The sequence below is a fragment of the Eptatretus burgeri genome, chromosome 16 (assembly GCF_056783735.1).
Source record: "Eptatretus burgeri isolate ZD-2024b chromosome 16, Ebu_testis_v1, whole genome shotgun sequence".
Taxonomy (NCBI): domain Eukaryota; kingdom Metazoa; phylum Chordata; class Myxini; order Myxiniformes; family Myxinidae; genus Eptatretus; species Eptatretus burgeri.
In genome coordinates, this window is record NC_140976.1 from 43,664,708 (window position 1) to 43,684,720 (window position 20,013).

A 20,013-nucleotide genomic window follows, 5' to 3' on the forward strand; every position below is an offset into this window, starting at 1 on the left:
TATTAGGTCAGCTCGCTGACCTAATAAATGAAAAAAATGCAGGTGACTGACCCCAGACAATGGGGATGCACTATTCGTTATTGCTCACAATGTATAAGCATTCCTCAGTCGTGTGTGTGTGTGTGTGTGTGTGTGTGTGTGTGTGTGTGTGTGTGTGTGTGTGTGTGTGTGTGTGTGTGTGTGTGTGTGTGTGTGTGTGTGTTGTAAGGTGATCTGTTCATCTGGTGTTTGTAATTGTTATTTTGTATCTTCCAAGTGAATATAGCTATGTTTTTAAAAGCATATCCCATACTCTTATGAACTCCTACAACCCTCCAAAGCTCTTTCCTCAAACTGCTGATTGTGAGCTGATGCAGACATAGAACTGCAATCTCAGACTTTTGAAACAATAGCTTGGACTTCAATCGAAGTTTCCTGCCAACTCCCCCTCCCAAGTTCCCACATTTCCTGTCCCTCTCTCTCCTTTCCTCTTGATGGTGGACCGGCCTCTTGAGAGGTACAAGGATATAGCAGCAGCAGCAGCAGCAGCAGCAGCAGCAGCAGCAGACTTGCATCGCAGATTACCTTCAGACACCTGTTGGACATTGCTGGCTGTTGGTGGTACGGATTGTCAATTTCGTGTAAATATCTCCTGTGGATGTATGTATTGTTAAAATTATTTTCATGTGATAGAATTAAAACAAGTTTTGTTTCCCTCTGTCCTTTTTTTTTAGTGAGATACGTAACGAGACCGAATGCTTGAATATAGCCAGATTGTATCCATCGATGTGAGAAACAGAATATCATCACCATCGAGCTCATGCTCTTTATTGTAGCTTCATATGTAGCAGCTTTTGATCAACAAACAAAAACGCAACAATCAAAACTAAACATCTTGAATCGAGTTCTTCCTCGAGCAAATTTAATGTGTAACCCGAAACGATACACCGGTTTAAATGCCTTGTCATTCTAGGTTTACAATGCCAACGTCCAGAAGAGCTGGAAAAAGAAGAAAATGAGATGGAAAGTCCTTTTCTGTGTCTACTCTGCCCACTTTCGATTTGTGAGTTATTAATCTCTTTCAACATCACTTTTGTTTTGTGAAAAGGGCTTTGCGGTCTACTTATCCTTTGGTATCCAGTACATGTCTGCGGTCCTGCGAGGTGGCATCATTTGTTATGGGGGTGGCTGTGCTGCTGATGCAACGTCCACTATGGTAGGTTAAGAGCAGGGATTTGGAATTTCAGGGTGCTGGCGATAGCTCACGTACTCTTCATAAAGGATACCGTAGAATATTTTCCATCCACTAACTAATGCTGGCAGATAGGACGCTCAGTTTAACGTCCATCCGAGGGATGGCATATACACATTGATGCCTTGGCTGACCCGCGATTCACCAGGACGACGGTTTGTAGCTGGGCCGAGATTCAAGCCCAAGCTTGACGGCTCAGAGGTGAGTGTTCATACCTCTCGGCCATCCTGCCAGCCCTTGCGTTTGTTGTGACTAAAACAGTTATTACCTCCTCCATATGCGATGGATGGGCAATGGAGGTTATTGTTTCACCACTGCCTGTTTGTGTGTTTGTTTGTGACTTGCAAAATGGAAGATTTGCAAGTATAGTGGTCAGTCGATTTTGTTATTCTCTGTCTGTTTGTTTGTCAATCGTCTGCAGGTCGCATTTCTAAACCGAACGTCATGAAACTTCACGAAGTTGTAGAGGTAGTCTCAACTGAGAAGCCGATTGATCTTGAGGTCAAATCTCTCAAATCGTCATTTTTCATCCCATTGACTTGAAAGTTGAACAGGATTTGCATATTGCGTCACCGAATTGGGAAACCAACTGGTCGAGGTCAAAAGGTCAAACTTATAAAACCATCAATTTCAATGTGAAAAGCAATCAATTTTCATCCGATTGACCTGAGCGTTGATTAAGATTGTCAATTTTAATCTTAATGAAAATGGAAAATTTGATGTATCCATGGCAACCTTTGGAGAGGAGGTGGATTTTGCAAGTATCGTGCTCTGCACGACGTCTTTTTCTTGTTTGTGCGTTTGTTTGTTTGTGTGCAGGATATCTTAAAAAGTTGTGGACAGATCCGGATTAAATTTTGTGGACAGGTTCGGTGTGTGACAAGGACGAACTGATTAGATTTTAGTGAAGATCTGGATCCGAGAATTATTTAGTTTTTAAAGTGATTCTTCACCATTTGGAGATGGGGTCAAAAACTATATAGTACTGTATAGCATGATATTTCGAAAATGTATCGATTGGGCCCGATATGTTACCGTGGATCAGGCATTACGTGGCGGAGATATGCGCTCTACCGAGTGCCCTTCCAGTTATCAATCTAATTGGGTCTTGAATGTGCACAATAGTCAAAACTAATTTCCATTTACTGGCTTGTTCTATACTTCAGGTGTTTTTGACTTTTCATTCTCTGTAATGAACCGATACACGATGTAGCAAAGCATGTGAGGAATACATACAACATTAATGAGCATGAGCTACTTAGCTGGTAGAAAATAACTGCACTGAAGCGATATTGGAAACAATATAAGAGTAAACTGTGAATAGTCAAGAAAAAAATCGAGATAAGCCAGAGGTGATTATGACAACGAGCATGAAAGTCATACCAACTTGAAGTATCACATGCCAATCCTCCAGATCCTTTGGTCAGGAACCACCTTGTATGGTTGGGTTGCACAATGGGATAATTGTATCCCAATGTTGAAACCACATTAGTGTAGTAGATAGTAGAAAAATCGTGCAAATTATGATACAAGCATCAAATTTGGCATTTCTGTTCTGCAGGGCTTTCTGATCAAATCTGCCTGATTGGCCATTTGAAAATCCAAATTTTGAAAAAAATAAAAAAATAAAAAATTTGAAGTCACAGCTGGCTGAAATTCTTGAAGCACAAGTGAACATCCCAGACAGAGAACCAAGGGGAGATGCAGTCATCGTTGATGGCTCAGCACTTATCAATGCCCTACCTCCACGCACTTCAAAAATATTTGATGACTATGCGAAAGAAGACATCATCCCAAAGGTGGAATCCTATGGTGCCAGTTACGAGAGGGTGGACGTAGTGTTTGATGTGTACAAGAAGTCAAGTCTGAAGTCCGAGGCAAGGTCGAAAAGGGGGCAAGGAATCAGAAGAAGAGTGACAGGAACCAGTAAGACCCCAAGTAAAGGCACTGTCACACCTTGACGATTTAGCCAGCAATGGCAACGTATAAAAATGTATGTAAAACGTTGGCGTACGCTGAAATTTTGATTTTTTTTTAAGTTTTGGTCGTATTCATAACGTGTTGGTCGTATGCATAACATATTAGTAACGGGCACAGAACGTTTCGTTGTCTTATAGATAACTTATACCAACGAATGCTTAGCCTGTTGTCGGCGTTCACAACCTATGCCCAACGATAGTTTAACTTAGGCATAGCGCGCTGCACGTATCGCCGACGAACTTGTGGCGTAGCCTGTTAAAAACCTGCCGCTCGCCGATTTAAATCATAACCGCCTGAGAATTGGAAGTGTCAACCACGCAGTCACACCTTGACGATTTAGCCAATATATGCCAACCTATGAAATATGTCTCTAAAACGCTGGCACACGTCGAATACGGTATGGGTAAGTTGTGTATACGTTAAGAGCACGCTGAAAAACGATGAAGTACGCTGTCATATTTCGTGGAACGTCTCGTACGTCGTGAAATTTCAAGCATGCTGAAAATTTTACGCCATACTCGCTGTATGGCTCACACGTTCCGCTACGCTGGGAATAAGTTGTAGGCACGATATGCGATCGTTGACACACGTCGACACAAGTTCCTTGTAAACTAAGTCGAAACACGTCGAGGTAATGTTTTGCATACCCGAAACTTATTTTCTCCATCAAGGCACATTTTCTTTTTTTCTCCTTGGCTCCGTGAAGGCACGTGAAGAAATATCTGTAGTTGTTGTTGTTGTTTTTTTTATTATTATTGTTATTTTTTTTATTCTATCACGAATTTTAAAATATATTCGGACATTTGCTTTTAAGTTTCGACGTCGACGTGACAATATCCTCAAACAAAATATTCACAGAGGAGGAACGAAGAATATGACATGAGCAAACTGAAGAGGCAATCGGACGTGACGTAACGGCACATGACGAACTATTGGAAGTTATTGTTTTTTTTTTTTTAAACGCTGCCAATACGCCATTATACGGTAGCTGTAAATTAGAAACACGTTCAGTAAGTTCTGTGGTCGTCCGGAAGACGTCAATCAAATACGTCGACATATGTCAACATGCGTTGGAGGTACGTTACACATAAGTTCAAAGCACGTTACTCATAGGTTAGAAATACGTTTTGGGTATGCTAAGCATTACCTCGACGTATTTCGACTTATGAGTAACTTACAAGTAACGTGCCTCGACGTGTGTCAACGATCGCATAACGTGCCTCGACGTGTGTCAACGATCGTGTAACGTGCCTACAACACATTACTCATAGGTTATAAATAAGTTTCGGGTACGCTAATCATTACCTCGACGTGTTTCGACTTATGAGTAACTTACAAGTAACGTGTGTCGACGTGTGTCAACGATCGCATAACGTGCCTACAACTTATGGCCAGCGTAGCGGAATGTGTGAGTCATACGCTGGCATACGTCGTAAAATTTCAAGCATGCTAAAATTTGAGGACAACCGCAAAGTACAACAATGAAAGCCAGCGTACTACGACATATGCCAGTGTTTTTCAGCGTGCTCTTAATGCTATCAAAACTTACCCATGAAGTATTCGACGTGTGCCATCGTTTTAGACAAATTTTTCATAAGTCGGCATACTCTGGCTAAATCTTTAAGGTGTGACAGCGCCTTAACTGGAGAAGCTTTCTTCGAGATGACTGCAACAAGACTGAACTGTTTCACTTCCTTGTGGAAAAGATGTGTGAAGCACAGACGACAAGCACAGTCATTGTCACAAAAGGAGAAGATGCCATTAGCAACACAAGGAAGTCACTGGATGCTGTGTCTCCATGTTGTCATGAAGAAGCTGACACTCGAATATTTGTACATGCCAGGGATGCAACGACGGATGGTAGCAAGTCCATTATCATTAAGGCTAATGACACGGACGTAGTAGTCATAGCAATATCTGTACTGCCATCCTTACAGGAACTAGTTCTTGAGAACATGTGGATTGCCTTTGACCAAGGAGCCAAGGTGCGATGGAATCCAGTCCATGAGGTAGTTTCTGCAATAGGGCCTGAGAAAGCAAGAGGGATCCCATACTTCCATAAGTTCACTGGATGTGACGTCGTGTCTGCCTTCCGCGGTAAAGGGAAGAAAACTGCATGGCAGACTTGGAACGTCTTTGATGATGTTTCTGAAACATTCACCAATCTCAGTCAGCATCCAACATTGATTGGTGATCTTGACTTTTTTGAAGTTTTTTTTTTTTCTTTCAAATTTTTCAAAATTTGGATTTTCAAATGGCCAATCAGGCAGATTTGATTAGAATCCCCTGGAGAACAAATGTGCCAAATTTGATGCTTGTATCATCATTTGCACGATTCCCCTCAAAAATTGCTGTTATCTGCCCCACGACATGCCTTGAGAGTTCTTTCTTCAAGAATAGTACTGATTTGGCAGTTACTGCACCGTCTGGATGTTAAGTCCATTCATCTACCACTCAACGGCTGTATCAGTATTTCCTGACATCCAGATGAGCATGTTTTTTTTTTTTTGTTTCAGTGAATGACCCTTCATACCTGTATATTCTGCTCATTCAGAGTAACTCTTCATTTATAGTGTCTACTATCAGGTGGAAACTGAGGTTAGTCTGGAGCAGGTCTCTGCATTGCCTGCTCTTCATTTATAGTGTTCGTCTGATGAAACAAGGAGGTAGGTCTCTGTCTTGTCTTCTCTTTATTTATAGTGTCCTTTGGGTGAAAGATGAGGTAGGTCTCTGCATAGTCTTCTCTTCATTTATAGTGTCTATTTGGTGAAAGATGAGGTCGGTTTCGAGCAGGTCTCCATCTTCTCTTCATTTATAATGTCTATCAAGTGGAAGAGGTGGTAAGTTTGGAGCAGGTCTCTGCATCATCTTCTCATTTCCGTTGTCGTCAGGTTCAATCCACTTCGTCCAGCTTCATATGGTAGTTCTCCGATATTTGGGATGAGTTTGTGGCCCTTGCTTGTTTCCAGTACCCTTTTATCCTTTTCTCGAGGAGGACTCCAAACTTGCATACAATCGTGAAAGTGTGGAAGAATGAGGGATTGTACATATGCGTTATATATTTTTCTTATTTCCATATGAAGTTTATTGATGTCATACCAAGGATTCTGTTGGTTTCCTTGGTTGCTGAGGCACATTAAGAGGAGGATCAAGTGACTTTCTTTTCTGTCCAAGTCTGGGGGTGGTTTATGTCTTGCTGCAGGTTTTGAATTCCTTCTTTGTCCGATCCCTTGTGTAATACTTTGGTATCATACTAACAGCTTGCTGATCAGTATCTTCATGGAAATTTTCATCTTAGTCATTCATATAGACTAGGAAAATAACGGCCCAAGCACTGATCCTTGTACTACAAAGCTTGTAACATCCGGCCACTCTGGTTGAGCACCTTGTGTGATTACCCTCCATCTCCAACCAGAGAACCATGCCTTGATCCACTGTAGAACTTTGCCACCGACTCAGTGTTCTGCAATTTTGCCAACAAGCTACTCAAGTGTGAAAATGTCAAGAGCTTTGGACGTGTCCATGTATACCACATCAACTGGGATACCTTCATCAATTCATTTATAAAGGATTTTCCAGATGTTTCAATAGATTAGGAGTGCCTTTATCCAAAGCCATGCTGTGTCTTACGGATGAACTTGTGTCCATCAAGGTGATCTGTTATTTGTATGCAAGGGGTAACAAGCAGGTTAAAACGGGTGTCGGCCCATTGTAGAATAGCTCAGTTGTTATTGATGAAAGTGATATAGTAGGCTTATTAAATCATGATTTTGCTACATCATTTGCACAAGAGCAAAGAGGGGATCTATCTTCCAGGTGAGGAAGGGTTGGAGATAAGTTCCAGGTGGGATAGGAGGAAGTAATGAAAGCTATTTTTGATTCATTTCATTTTTGGATTCTTTTTTGTTTTTACAATTTTTTTTTTTTTTTTTCAAAATTTCATTATTATTTCATTTTTCAATGATTGAAAAATATGATCTAAAATGAAATAAATCTTTAATCATTCCATTTAATTTTCAATATAATGGTTCCTGGAGGGAGGCATTAAGGGTTTAGACTTGGTGTCCATAGTTTCCCACTTTTTGAAGAATTTTTCAATGAAAACAAATGTTTAATTTTTTTAATTTCCACCTATTTTCAATGACTTGATTTTTTTTTTCAAAATTTCATTTTTCAGTGATTAAAATTGATTTATTTCATCTTTTGATTCTTGATTTTTTTTCAATTCTTTCACTTTTTAATTTTATTTAATTTTCAATATAATGGTTCAAGGAAGGAGGCATTAAGTGTTTAGTCTTGGTGTCCCGCTTTTTGGAAAAAGAAAGTTTGTTTTCATTCGGAGGCAGATTTTAAAGTGCTACCAATTGGCTAACATGACGAGTTGGCTATACCGGGAAGCAACAGCATTCTCAGATCGCAGCCCTCCATTTATTATTACTATAGAGTTGCTAACTAAACTGAGAACTGACTTATGGATAGGAAGGAAAGGGTGGTTGTCTGAGGGAGAATGTCAGACTAGGAAGTTGTAAGTAATGGGGTGCCTCAAGGATCAGCACGAGAACCATTATCATTTGTAATTTATATAAATGATTGAACAGGCGAGTTAAGAGTCTGGTTTCAAAATATTCAGCTAATATTTCTATTCGTTGTTTAGAACCCAAAAACACGATCTTTACATGTGCATTTTTATTTGACGATGGAAATTGATGTGTACAACCATTTGTCACAGTTTTTGTTGTGGGTGAAACCAGACCCAGTGCAACCTTGGGAGAAAACCACGAGGCTGCGGATACCACTTTGGCTGGCCACACATCTTCAGCACCATGCTTCAATGCTTCATGCTGCCCGGCTCTCACCATTTCCATTCCGGAACGGGTCTTCAGGCCTAACGTTGTCCAAGTCAGATCCACGACAATCCCCTCAACTGCCCACTGTTGTTCAAAAATTCCACTGGACACCTGGCATGATCCCTCCCTCCTTAAGCGCCTTGGGTCAAGGGTGAGGCGCAGCATAGTAAGAAGTTCCATCAACAACACAGATAATCCACGATCTGTGTGGCTAAAACAAATGATATCTCAGCAAATGGATGGCCATCCTTCTGTCACCAACAGGATTGAGCTTCATGGGGGGCAGAAGTCCGACACGATGAAGACTTTTGAACAATTGACAAGTGTTCCAGTTTCTACCCCACACAGAAGACTTGTGACATCTCGGGATGACGTAGAAGCCTCACGGAATGATGACATTACAGTTTCCAGCATGAACACAATTTCTCAACCCTACAACCCCAGCACTGCCACAACTATCAGAGAAAATAAAGGTCTCCTTGACACAATTTTGGCCGTACCTGGTTTGACTGAAATGCACACACACATTGATTTTTCATCTCCAGATTCTTTGAGAAAATCTATTCTTGCTACCCAAACACAATCATTGTTGAGCCAAAGTAAAATGTTAACTGAGACACCCACATACAGCCTACTTCAAGAAACAACACCAGCAAATATGGCAATGGCTTCACAGACCACGAGCATACCCCCACCATCATCACACACTGATGAAGTGGAAGCCTGGGACAGTATCCAAACTGAAAGTTTCCTTTCCAGCAAAATTCCACACGAGACCTGCACAAGTAAAACTCCATCAATACAGAATCACTCAGACCCTCAAGGAAATAAAAGGACTGTAGCTGATGTTGCCGAGTTCAAAATTACTCAAACGAGTTCATCACAAACCACAAGTAATATTTTGGGAGAGAGTGCTGAACAAAGCCTGCCCACGAATGCAACTCCACTTGTTTCGATCCATGTCAAGCGTCAAGCAACAGCCATCATAAACTCAAATTATTTTACGTCACCAGGTGTGATGGGAAACAGTTTTACAGCAATTGTGAAAGGTTCAAGATTAGCATCAACCCCAGATTCTGATACAGGTCGTACAGAACAGTTGTCCTCACGGGACCTTCTTTCAAGCAGCAAAGGTTGGGTCTATGACAGGAAGATAAACGATGGAGTCACAGCATTAAGCCAAAGTACTCCAACCAAAACTGCAGAAAAGGTAAACGGTTGGGTTGACATCTTTTACCGAACGCCAAGTACCACCGAATCAATCTTCCTTGCCAGTCTGCCTTTGCCTCCACCATCGGCTGAACACTCGCTGGCATTTGATTGTGGTTTGTTCGATCGCCCAGGCCTGGTCAAGGCCTCATTAAGGCCAGGACCAGGTCAAAGTCCGGCAATCACAGTAAAAACACCTGCATCTTTTCATCTGCACCTCACACCTGAGCAGTGCACTGGTGAACTGCAGGTGGCAGTAGTTACACGATGCCATGAAGCACATGGTGCCATTGTGGCACATGCAGGAGATGTCCAATCCTACACCGATGCATCGAACACTGGTCGTACCTTGGCACACGTCGTATTGCTTCCAGGACAGGATGCGGTCCAATTTGACTGCAGTAGATTAGCGAAAGCTGTTGCACCACTGGACATCTGTTTTTCTTTCCTTTCTGCACCTGGCACACTTCCTCCGCTTGAGAAAGCCCGACGGTGCCTCCCAACAGCCAACACACATGGTATGGAATGCATTACAACCCAACCATAAACTAGATTATGCACTGGGAGTTCAAGGACTAATTTCACATAAACAATCATACCTTACCTCGACAACACAGCCCATGAATATTTCTTGCTCCAGCACAAGGTCAAGCTTCATGGAAGCGACCACACTACCAATGAATAAGCATCATTGCACTATCCATATATTTAAAGTAACTGGTGGAATTAACCCGATTCAGGCATGGTTTCAAGGGTATTCGACCACTGTGGTAGGTCGCCGGGATTGTTATGTGAATGTTCTCATGGTTTGGCCATAGTCCCAGCACAGCGGTATGTGGAGCATTCGTGAGAACGGGACTAACACATTGGAGGGAACAAGGCATAAATGCCAGGTTAGAGTCATAAATCACAATGCTCTATGAAGTTGGACTTGCATATATAAATGCAACGGGATTTCATGAGGAACCCCTCAACAAGCTCTCATTTAATACTTTTACTGTCACCATGATTAAATCATACTATCATGAGAAACAAGGGATTAATGCAGGAGGAGTTAATTTGGTACATCTTGTCTGTACCACAATTCAATTTATCTGGGTTGGGGTAAGGCATTGTCCAGTCACCAAGGTCCGAGGCATTGGTCATTCTGGAAAGCCCACATTCGACGTGGTCACTCTAGTGTTCCAGGTTACTACACACACATCCTTGCCTCTGAGCATTGGTGCAGGTTCTCAAGGATGAACATGATCAAACGGTTTGGTCGATGTCCACCTTCTTTAAGTGGGCCCCGTCCGTTTTCAGCCAATCTCACTGCTCCAGGCACTCTCATCTATCTTCGTGTCCCCATCACCACCTCTCTCCGTACAGTGCCGCAGGCCTTCTCCAGGTCCATAAATTCCAATGCCATCTCACCTTGCACCTTCAACCTCTTCTCCACCAGCTGTCTCAGGGTGAACATCCCATCCGTCATCCCCATACCCTTTCTAAACCCTTTCCCCATACATTGCTGCTCTTCTCCGATCTCCATCTAACACTCTTTCTTAACCTCCAGTCCAGAATTCCCTCCAGCACCTTCATTACATGACTTAGGAGCGTATTGCCCCTGTACTTCCAGGGATCTTGAACATCACGCTTCCCCTTCCACATCAGCACAATTAACCATCGATCACTCCTCCAGAATTGAACCTTCCCTATACATACAGTATATTCAACAGCCTCTTCATCCAACTGACTCCGACTTCTGTAGCAACGAGCATCTCTGTACACATCTCAATGCCTGGCGCTCTTCCCTCCATCTTTTTTACGACTGTCCACACCTCCTCCTCCAAGATCTCCACTACCCCTGCAATCCATAACGCGGTAGCTCCAGCTCGCCGTGGCTTCCTTCCTGGTTCAACAGCTCTTTGAAATACCCTTCCCAGCCGAGTTAAGAGGCTCCGATCAATCCCGCTTCCTCAGTCATGAGCCTCCCACCACCATCCTTCATCACTGTCCCATGTCCTTACCATCCTCCTCAGTCATGAGCCGATATATATATATATATATATATATATATATATATATATATATATATATATATATATATATATATATATATATATATATATATATATATATATATTCCTCCCACCATCCTCTTTCAAATGTTATACATCTTTCATATCATTCTTCACCTTATCCACAGCTCTCCTTGCTACCTTATTCTGCCCAAACAGGTGCAGCAACCCCACATCCAGCTGCCTCCCCCATCCTTGATCTTCTACATCCTCTTCAAATGTCCTTCACCACCTTCTCCGTCCCCCATATCTGGTTTCTATCCCTCGACAATGCACCCTTTTCCAACGTCCTTCCACATAAAACTTCTGCAATTCCCTTAAACACTTCTCCATTCCTCCTGCTTCTTCACCAAGTTCCTCACACCTGGCCCTCATTCTCCTTGTACTCTACGTGACATTGTCCCCTGCACTTTCCCCACCTAATCATCTTCCGACTTCCCTCCTTTTCTTCATGCAGAGAACAAACACCAATGGCTGATGCTGGGTGGTGACATACTCTTCCTCCCACTACATTACAATCCTTGATTGTCCACTACCAACAAATCCAGTTCCATTCTATGCTGCAAGTAATGTTGTGGGTGTCCCACTTCTGCAAAAAAAACGAACCAGCTATGGCCATCCCATTTCTTGCCACCAGCCCGATCCTCTCCATTCTTCATTCCCCAACATTCCTCTTCACCTGGTTCCGCTACTCCCACAAGCACGTTAAAGTCTCCTGCAATGCACATCATCAACCTCAGCTCAACCATTCCAATCATCCTCTCCAGAATGATCCTGAACCCCTGCTTTTTCATATCAGTCATTCCAGCTTGTGGCCGACAAGCCAACATAACACACGCCATAACTATCCATCCTTCCCATTTTTCCACTTTTATTCCCACTCCATTACTCCTTCCATGTGTAACTTGTATCCTCCTACCAACTTCCTCAACATCTCTCCCATCGATTCCACATACCTATCCAGCCCTTGTTTCTTAACCACTCCCCATCTTGAAGAACCACCATCTTGATTAGTTTGGGACATTCAGGTTACCGATCAGCAGTGCTGCCCAGACCGACCTGCAGGAACTACACGAGCCTGCAGTCATCATCCTGTGTTATGTTCAACACATGACACTACAGCCACATGAGCTAGATGCAGGCACCCCAGGAAGTGCCACAACCACTTGTGACTGCACAGTGGGATGCAGTGCTCCCATCAGACCGACTCAAGCTGTTCCACACACATACCTATCTTATTAACCACTCGAGCTGTTCACGCCCTTAGCCTCCCCACAGCAACACGAACACGGCAGCTTCGTTCAGCAGGTAGAGCAAGATCACCAAGCAATTAGCACACCTTTTCTATCCTGCACATACGTCCTATGTTTTCTGAAGGCGAACAAAGCCGAGCAGGCCATGTATAAAAATAAATAAATAAATAAATAAATAAAGTGTGGGGTGGGGGGTAGTTCGAATTCTACAAAAAAAAGAAGAATAGGTACACCAAAAAAGACAAACACTTAAAATGGAAAAAGAAGCGATACTTTATTGTTTTAAAAAAGGAAAAAAAAAAGGATAGCAATAACATTTACAAACATCTGCACATTCTGATGTCCATTACAGTGTCCATTCAGAGCCTTGGAAAATGGGGGCCTTGGGGGAAATGCTCAGAGTCCTGTGGTATTGGCATACGGAAGAGGGAATGGCTCTGCAGCCATGGAAACCCTGTTCCGAGAACATGTGGTGCAGAGTTGGCAGATAAAGTCACTCCCTGCTTCCTGAGTGACTGTCCACAAGTTACACTCCACACAACCACAGGTACCACAACACCAAAAATGCATCACTGATAAAGCTGTCTGCTGCCTTGGAATTTTGCATATAGGAAGGAAAATGCTTCAAGCTAAGAAACAAAATTTGTAAAACTAAGAAAAATTCAACATCCTCTGCAAAAAAAAAAAAAGTTTTCAATGATCACTTGTTTATTTTTGTTTCTTTTTGCAGCTGAGACGAACAGTGACGATTCAGCTCCACCATTAACTTCAGGTCTAGCTGGAGGGATCACTGCTTTTGGAATGGTGCTCTGCTCGATCGTTATCGTGGCAACTTTGGCCTTGGTGCTGCACGCCCGCCTTCGGCGTCCCGTCTCCATGGCACCAGTTGCTGTAGCAATGCAGGAGATAAACCAGAGCCACAGACACCTGGCCCCACCTTCTTTTGGCTATGCTCTTGCTCAGGAGCAGCTGCGTCGACTCCGCCGTGAAGGTCGAGATGCAGGAACAACAACGTACCTGGTGCTGCGACACTCCGTTGGAGAGCAAGCAGTGTGGGCACTCAATGGCCTTCTCCCAATAGAACCGATACAGCTGGAACACGGGCTGCCTTCGGCATATAGCACGGAACGTAGGGCAACTTGGAGTGGGCCAAGGCATGCGAGGCCATCTTCTGAAGTCCGTTTCCAGCAACAGGGATTGGTATATAGTGCGGAAGAACAGAGTACCAATTCAAGCACACCCAAAGAGTACCAGAATATGCCAACACCCTCACAGTTGAGGTCTGTGCCACAAACTCTGTACTTATGACAGTGAGGAGATGTAACAAGGAAACATGCATAGGAGAATCAACGAATACAAATAACAAAATATTACAACAATGTTCTTGAAAACATGTGAGAACACTGGTGTGATGGGCCTCACAATTTTGTCCTTAAATAATACAAATGCTTCTTGAAAGAAATTGTCGTACTTTTCCTAACCATGTTTCAAGGTTGTAAAAGTTGAAGAAGAATAATAATAATAATAAAAAAATAAAAATAAAAGTACATAAGAACCAGTGACAAGAGCACAAAATAAAATAAATGCATCACATAAACAAACATCAGACCTTTCAAGTTACCATCTGGGTTGTTTTAAAAAAAAATACCCTGTAAAGATAATTTTTTGGGGGGGTCTGACTCATACAGGGCAATGTAAAGCTTAGTAGTTTAACTTCCTTTCAGATTGTGTTGCACAAAATGAAATGCTCAGACTTGGAAGCTGATAAATATCATTGGAGTGGCATTGCAGGACGGGGAAAGGGGAAATGGGGGAGGCATCTGGAGCTCCTTCATGAGCCACATGGAGATGAAGGCAAGAAGTCACAAGATAAGTTCAAGGATTGCCTGGAGTGAAACTTCAACACAAGAACAGCTGCCATTTTGTAACGTAGTAATGAAAACGGGAAAATACAATTTGATGTGAATGTCTCAACGGGTATGCCTCCACCCACATTAGATGTCAATCCATTGTTTCGTTTAATCTCAATTAAAGGTCACATGAGAGAGAGGGACAAAGAAAGAGAGAAAAAGGTCAAAGGCTTCGAACGAGAGATGATCGAAAGCGATTTTAAAAGAGCACATGACCTTTGAGCTGTTGAACCCAAAATCGAATCAGTTCATACCTTTGCCAAGTTTAGTTGGAATTCCTTCTCCAGTTCACAAGTTATCACGGTAATTGCCTCCAAGTTATCTATTCTGCCTCAGATCCTTTTAAATTGATCCAGTGAATGTAGTTCTCCATCTCTCTCACATGGTGGAACATTTGAAATGGTACTCCTCCCCTCGCTGCTATGTGATATTCCATAGAAGAAGTAAATGATAAAGCCTGCAAGAAAGACAGCATCAAGAGTGTGGTGACATTTTTAGACCTACATACATCAACTGACACAAGTGACTCTCCACAGATGGCAATCCTATACGACCATAACCATCCTTATACTAAATAACAAAAACCAAACAAATCAATTCAGCATGTGCCTCATTTTCATAACATCGCATAAACAGCATGCAACCAAAGAGAGTTATCGTCACGCTCAGGGCCGAGACTGCAAAAGATGGCCAAACTCAAACCGCTTGAGCAAATGCTGAACGCTGGCTTGTGGTGCAGAGGAGGCTAATCCAAAACAGGATTAAAATATATTTAACCTTTGAGGCATCCAAAATTAACCCGATTAGTTGTACAACAAAATGGCAGCAACATTTGGCAAGACATTCCTCAAGTAAAATATTACAGGACACAATGTGCAAAGCAATTCAGATGAGATGAAACCACACATACAGTAAATAACCTATCTCCATACTTCTTCATTCGTATGCAGCACAAGGCTGTGGGGTACCATCACTGGCAGAGGGCATGGCTGTGCTGCTGAGACAAAGCCATCTGCAGGTTACGGAAATAATTTGTCATTTGGCCACTGTGCCAGCGATAGCTCGCTTACTCTTCACGAAGGACACCATGGGATATTTGATGTCCACGAATGAATGCTGGCAGATGGGACACCCGTTTAATATCCATATGAAGCACAGCAGACAGACAATGATGAATCACCCTGCTTGTGAAACACCAGCATGACATTTTATAGCTGGGTCAGGATTGAAATCCAAGCTCAACAGCTTGGAGGCAAGTGTGCATACCGCTAGGCCATCCTGTCAGCCCGCTACCCACCCATCCACTCCTTCTCCTGTTTGACACCACACGCACACCAGTGAAACAAGGAAGGCCGAAGCACGGCTTTATGCTGACTGGGGCACATGTTACGGTCTGTGACCATTCTTTTCCTTCTTCCTCTTCCCCCTCCCCACCCCGAGTTCGACCAAATGGTTCAGCCCATGGGTATAAATCCTGTGATTGGCTGTGGGGCAGAGAGGGAACTAGGAAGTTGATGCAGAGGATGAAAGGATTTTGAGGAGGTCTCATTGCTGAATGCCTTTTCGGGTTGGAGTTTCTATCTGCAGTATCTTTACCGGATGGTTGTGTTTGGTTGAACCCTTATTGCAGTATCTACCTTGCAGACTATATTGGGGCCTGCCTTGGGCCTACATTGGGGTCTACTGTGAGGCCTGGATTGTGGCCTCCTGAGGTGGGCTGCATTGAATGCTGTGCTTGCTCGAACTCTTGCTGCAGCTCCACCAGTTCGGATCCCTAATCTTGCCTCGAGTTTGGTACTGGAGGATACAGTGCTGCTCATATACACAACATCTGGGTCTCTCCTCTTCTGACATTTTTAGGACTATTGGACTGCACGGATTCCAAAGGGGTTCCATCTTGTCACCAGTCTTTTACATGAACAGCACCCTCCAGCTTCACCCTTGTGCTGACCTAATTGGGTTCTTTCCCCTTCCTCATTATGTATATGTATATGTTGTTGTTGTTGTTGTTGTTCGGCTGCTCCCGTTAGGGGTTGCCACAGCAGATCATCCGTTATGATCCGCATACTGATTTGGCATACGTTTTACGCCGGATGCCCTTCCTGACACAACCCTGGTCGCCCCTTTCGACACAGGGATAAGGATTGGGTTTCGCAATGATTCCGGGCTGCCCTACATCCTCTCATAGCGCGGCCCAGCGCAGAGCTCCCATCCTCAAGCGATCCTCCAACCCAAGCCTCAGAGTAGCTGGATTACAGGCGCACGCCACTATGTATATGTATATATTTCTGATGGTGACACTTCCTAAATAAAAGTGGGTTGATCATATGTTGGCTTGGTGTGCTACAGGCCATAACAAATAAAACTGGAGCCAAGTTTATTATTCAACCCCATCCCAAAGCCATCCACTCACAGGCTGTAAGAGTCTCCACCAATCACAGGCTGCAGGGGTTCTACAAAATCCACCCTGAGACCCTCATTAATCTCCACCCTGCTACCCCCACCAAACCCTGAAGCCTTCACAAGTCTCCTCACAGAAAACAATCAATCCAAACCTCCTTCCCCACCCTCCATCTCCCATGTGCTTGTGAGACAGAACGTGGATTTTTAATGCCGACAGAGATGTTGCATTATCCTGCAGCTGTCATGGCCTCTGCCAGAGTTTCACAGGGGTTTGAGTCCCAACCAGCTTTCAGGCTTTCAACCATTGTCCCAGTGTTTCACAGGCAGGGTGATTCAGTGTGTGCCATCACTTGGATGGCTGTTAAACTGGCGTCATGGTTGCAGAATTAGTTGGTGGAAGTTAAAGATCCCAGGGTGTCTTTCGTGAACAGTGGGCAAGCTATCGCCGGCACCCTGAACAAATTCCAAATTCCTGCCACAACCAGCAGAGGACATTGCATCAGTTTCACAGGAACACCCTCAGTCAATAATGCACACGAATGAAGAAAATATCTATTTAACATAGTTAAATTCTAAAGCTATACAAACAAACATACAAAGGTGTATACCATGCAAATCCCACTATTCTCCCTTCCCACAAACATGATATACATCAAACCATCTCAAACAACCTTCAAGTTGTGAAGTGCTCATACCTATAAGCATCCACACAGAAAAACGAATCCACGTTTCCCAGCTCAGAATGACCATCAGGTAGGTGTTAACAAGAATGCTCAGCACGGGAAACAGAGGTACAAAGGGTACCTGGAAGTGCAAGAAGAGGGATCGAGAGGAGGGTTGGTTATGTGTTTACTTCAAGTAGAAAAGGACAGATTTTAAAACAATAAGCAATCCTAAGCTTTAAAATGAGAATTTTTGTCCAAAGCTATATTCAAAGTATAGTAATTGCTGAAAATCTGTGAAGCATTCAATGACGGTACATTTTCAATTTGCAGTTATTCATTGCAATCATCAGTGCATGCTTGAAATGTGCCTAAATAAGTTGATAAAATGCAAGCACACACCCCACGATCAGTGCACACTCATAATTGCAGACATCCTTAATCAAGTGAGTCTAAAATCATGGTTCTACCTTCCCCGTAATAAAATTGCTCGATGCTTACTCACAAACTTGAAATACTCTTATTCACTTTCCTACATTGTGGACGTTGTTATCCCACTGCCTTTTCGCCGACTTTTATCAACATATTTTGTTCCATAGTGTGTTGTGCTGCTGTTTTTTCTCCATTTTTTTTTTTTTGGTTTTTGGCTTTTCTACATTTTTGTTGCTTTTTTTTGGTTGTTGGCTTTTCTCCATTTTTGTTGTTAATGCCCAGATGTCTGTACCATAGATATCAGAATAATGCACTGGTTGAAACTTTCCTTTTCAGACATATTGTTAAGCTTGTGCTTTGGATACAATCTGACATCCTGCCTTGCTCTTCAAACTCTCTGCCTATGGCATACAAGGCCAACTCCAAGCATGGCTCACTAACGTTCTCTACTCTTGCAGCCAATGTATGGCTCCCAACAAAATCCTTTCATCTCCTCTCTCTGTCAAAGCTGGCGTGCCCAAACACAGTGTTCTGGTACCAGTCCGATTCCTGATCTTCATCAATGATGCCTCTGGAAAATCCTCTATCTATTTGCTGATGACTCTACCCTCTGCCATGACATCCCGAATCATTCAGACAGATAGGATGCAGCCTCTTCCCCCTCTTCAGACCTTGGGGGGGTGGGGGGGGGGACACAAGCTGGTCAAATACTTGGAATACATCTTTTAATTCTGACAAATCACTCGTCATTTTCTCCGAAAGGACTATCTGGCAAACCCTCATATCTACTTTCTTAACAATCCTCTTGAGGAAGTTGATCAAACTCCTGGATCTGACTATCAGCCATGATCCTTCTTGGGCAAACCACATTTAAAATTTGGCTGACAAAGCCAGCCACCAACTGGGCATTCTCCATTGTGCAAAGCCCTTTCTTGGCACACTTTAAATCCTATTCACTGACAAAGCTTCATCTGCAGCTTGATGGAGTACTGCCCTTTTGGGCTGTCTCCCCTGCCTCGCATCTTGCTGAGCTTGATGCCATGGAAACAAAGGCCTTCAAATTAATTGGCATCTCCAACAATGAAGCTGAGTCTAGAGGTCGATCACATTACCATCACAGACAGATCAGTGGTCTCTTAGTTTTCCACCTTCTGCTCTTTCTGTGCAGTTGACTGGTTGACTGAATTATGTTGCCATGACAACCATCTCAGTAACTTGGCTTGCGTACGTAACATTTCAAAAACAGATCAAGATTTAGTTTTCATATTTCACAGATCGATTCTCCATACCACCCAAAAGGTGGGGACCTACAATATCAGCTCCTTGTTCACAAGTTGTTTTCTGCTCTGAACTTTTGGATACCCCAACCCTTCTTTACCTGCTGTCTTCAATGCACCTTATTGAGTGATATGAACCGATTGTTTTTTGTAGTCAGCTCGGTGTCCTCTTCCTCCTGAAGTGACTGGAACCAGTTTCAACGCTCAATTTGGCATTATTCTTTCTTAGCTTTCAAGTTTTCTCGATCTGCTTTTCTGCATTTTGCTATCAACAGTGTCTCTCTAATCTGGTATCAATCTTTATTTTGTGGAAAAGCATTCCATGATCACTTCCGGTATTCACTGTTTGATACTTTCACGTCCTGGACAATGTTAGTTTAAGATGAAATAGAGCTCATTTTTTGTTTGTCTATCTGGAATTTTCCATGTCCATCTTCCAGATGTACTTTTCTTAGTACATCGAGAAGATGAAGATGAAAGAGTCCCACATCACTGGCAGTAATATACAAGAGTGGTGGTTATTTATTTATTACAATGTTAGTTTTCTCAACTTTTTGACACAACACTGAATGCAATTATTCCTCACTTTGAGTTACCTTTTTTGCATTGCATTACCAATAAAGTTAAAAAAAAACTATGTTTCAGTGCTGCCATTATCCTATTTCTTTATTCTCATTTGGTTGGGAATGGTATAACAGCCTTTCATGGATATATGGTTACACCTGATCGTGTTGCAACCACTCAGCACTTAA

General features: G+C 42.8%; 2 protein-coding genes across 4 annotated transcripts in view; one reads left to right on the forward strand and one right to left on the reverse strand.

Moving 5' to 3' along the window:
• THSD1 (thrombospondin type 1 domain containing 1) overlaps window positions 1-14,121 on the forward strand; it is a 15,269-nt gene extending 1,148 nt beyond the window's left edge. The window contains exons 1-5 of one of the 3 annotated variants that reach the window (XM_085859596.1): window positions 1-639; window positions 953-1,042; window positions 7,941-9,785; window positions 12,930-13,124; window positions 13,308-14,121. The exon at window positions 1-639 is cut by the window's left edge and continues 1,148 nt beyond it. In XM_085859596.1, the coding sequence (XP_085715722.1) occupies window positions 474-639; window positions 953-1,042; window positions 7,941-9,785; window positions 12,930-13,124; window positions 13,308-13,885 (2,874 nt within the window). In that variant the 5' untranslated portion in view covers window positions 1-473 and the 3' untranslated portion in view covers window positions 13,886-14,121. Of the gene's footprint in view, window positions 640-952; window positions 1,043-7,940; window positions 9,786-12,929; window positions 13,125-13,307 lie in introns of those variants that run through there. The other 2 variants (XM_085859597.1, XM_085859598.1) reach the window with 2 other exon arrangements.
• The window catches only part of LOC147010984 (cationic amino acid transporter 2-like), a 69,736-nt gene continuing 62,555 nt past the window's right edge, over window positions 12,833-20,013 (reverse strand). Inside the window, exons 11-12 of the mRNA XM_085859599.1 lie at window positions 17,586-17,694; window positions 12,833-14,944 (exon numbers count right to left, since the gene is read on the reverse strand). Of these exons, the coding sequence (XP_085715725.1) occupies window positions 14,820-14,944; window positions 17,586-17,694 (234 nt within the window). The 3' untranslated portion in view covers window positions 12,833-14,819. The remainder of the gene's footprint in view (window positions 14,945-17,585; window positions 17,695-20,013) is intronic.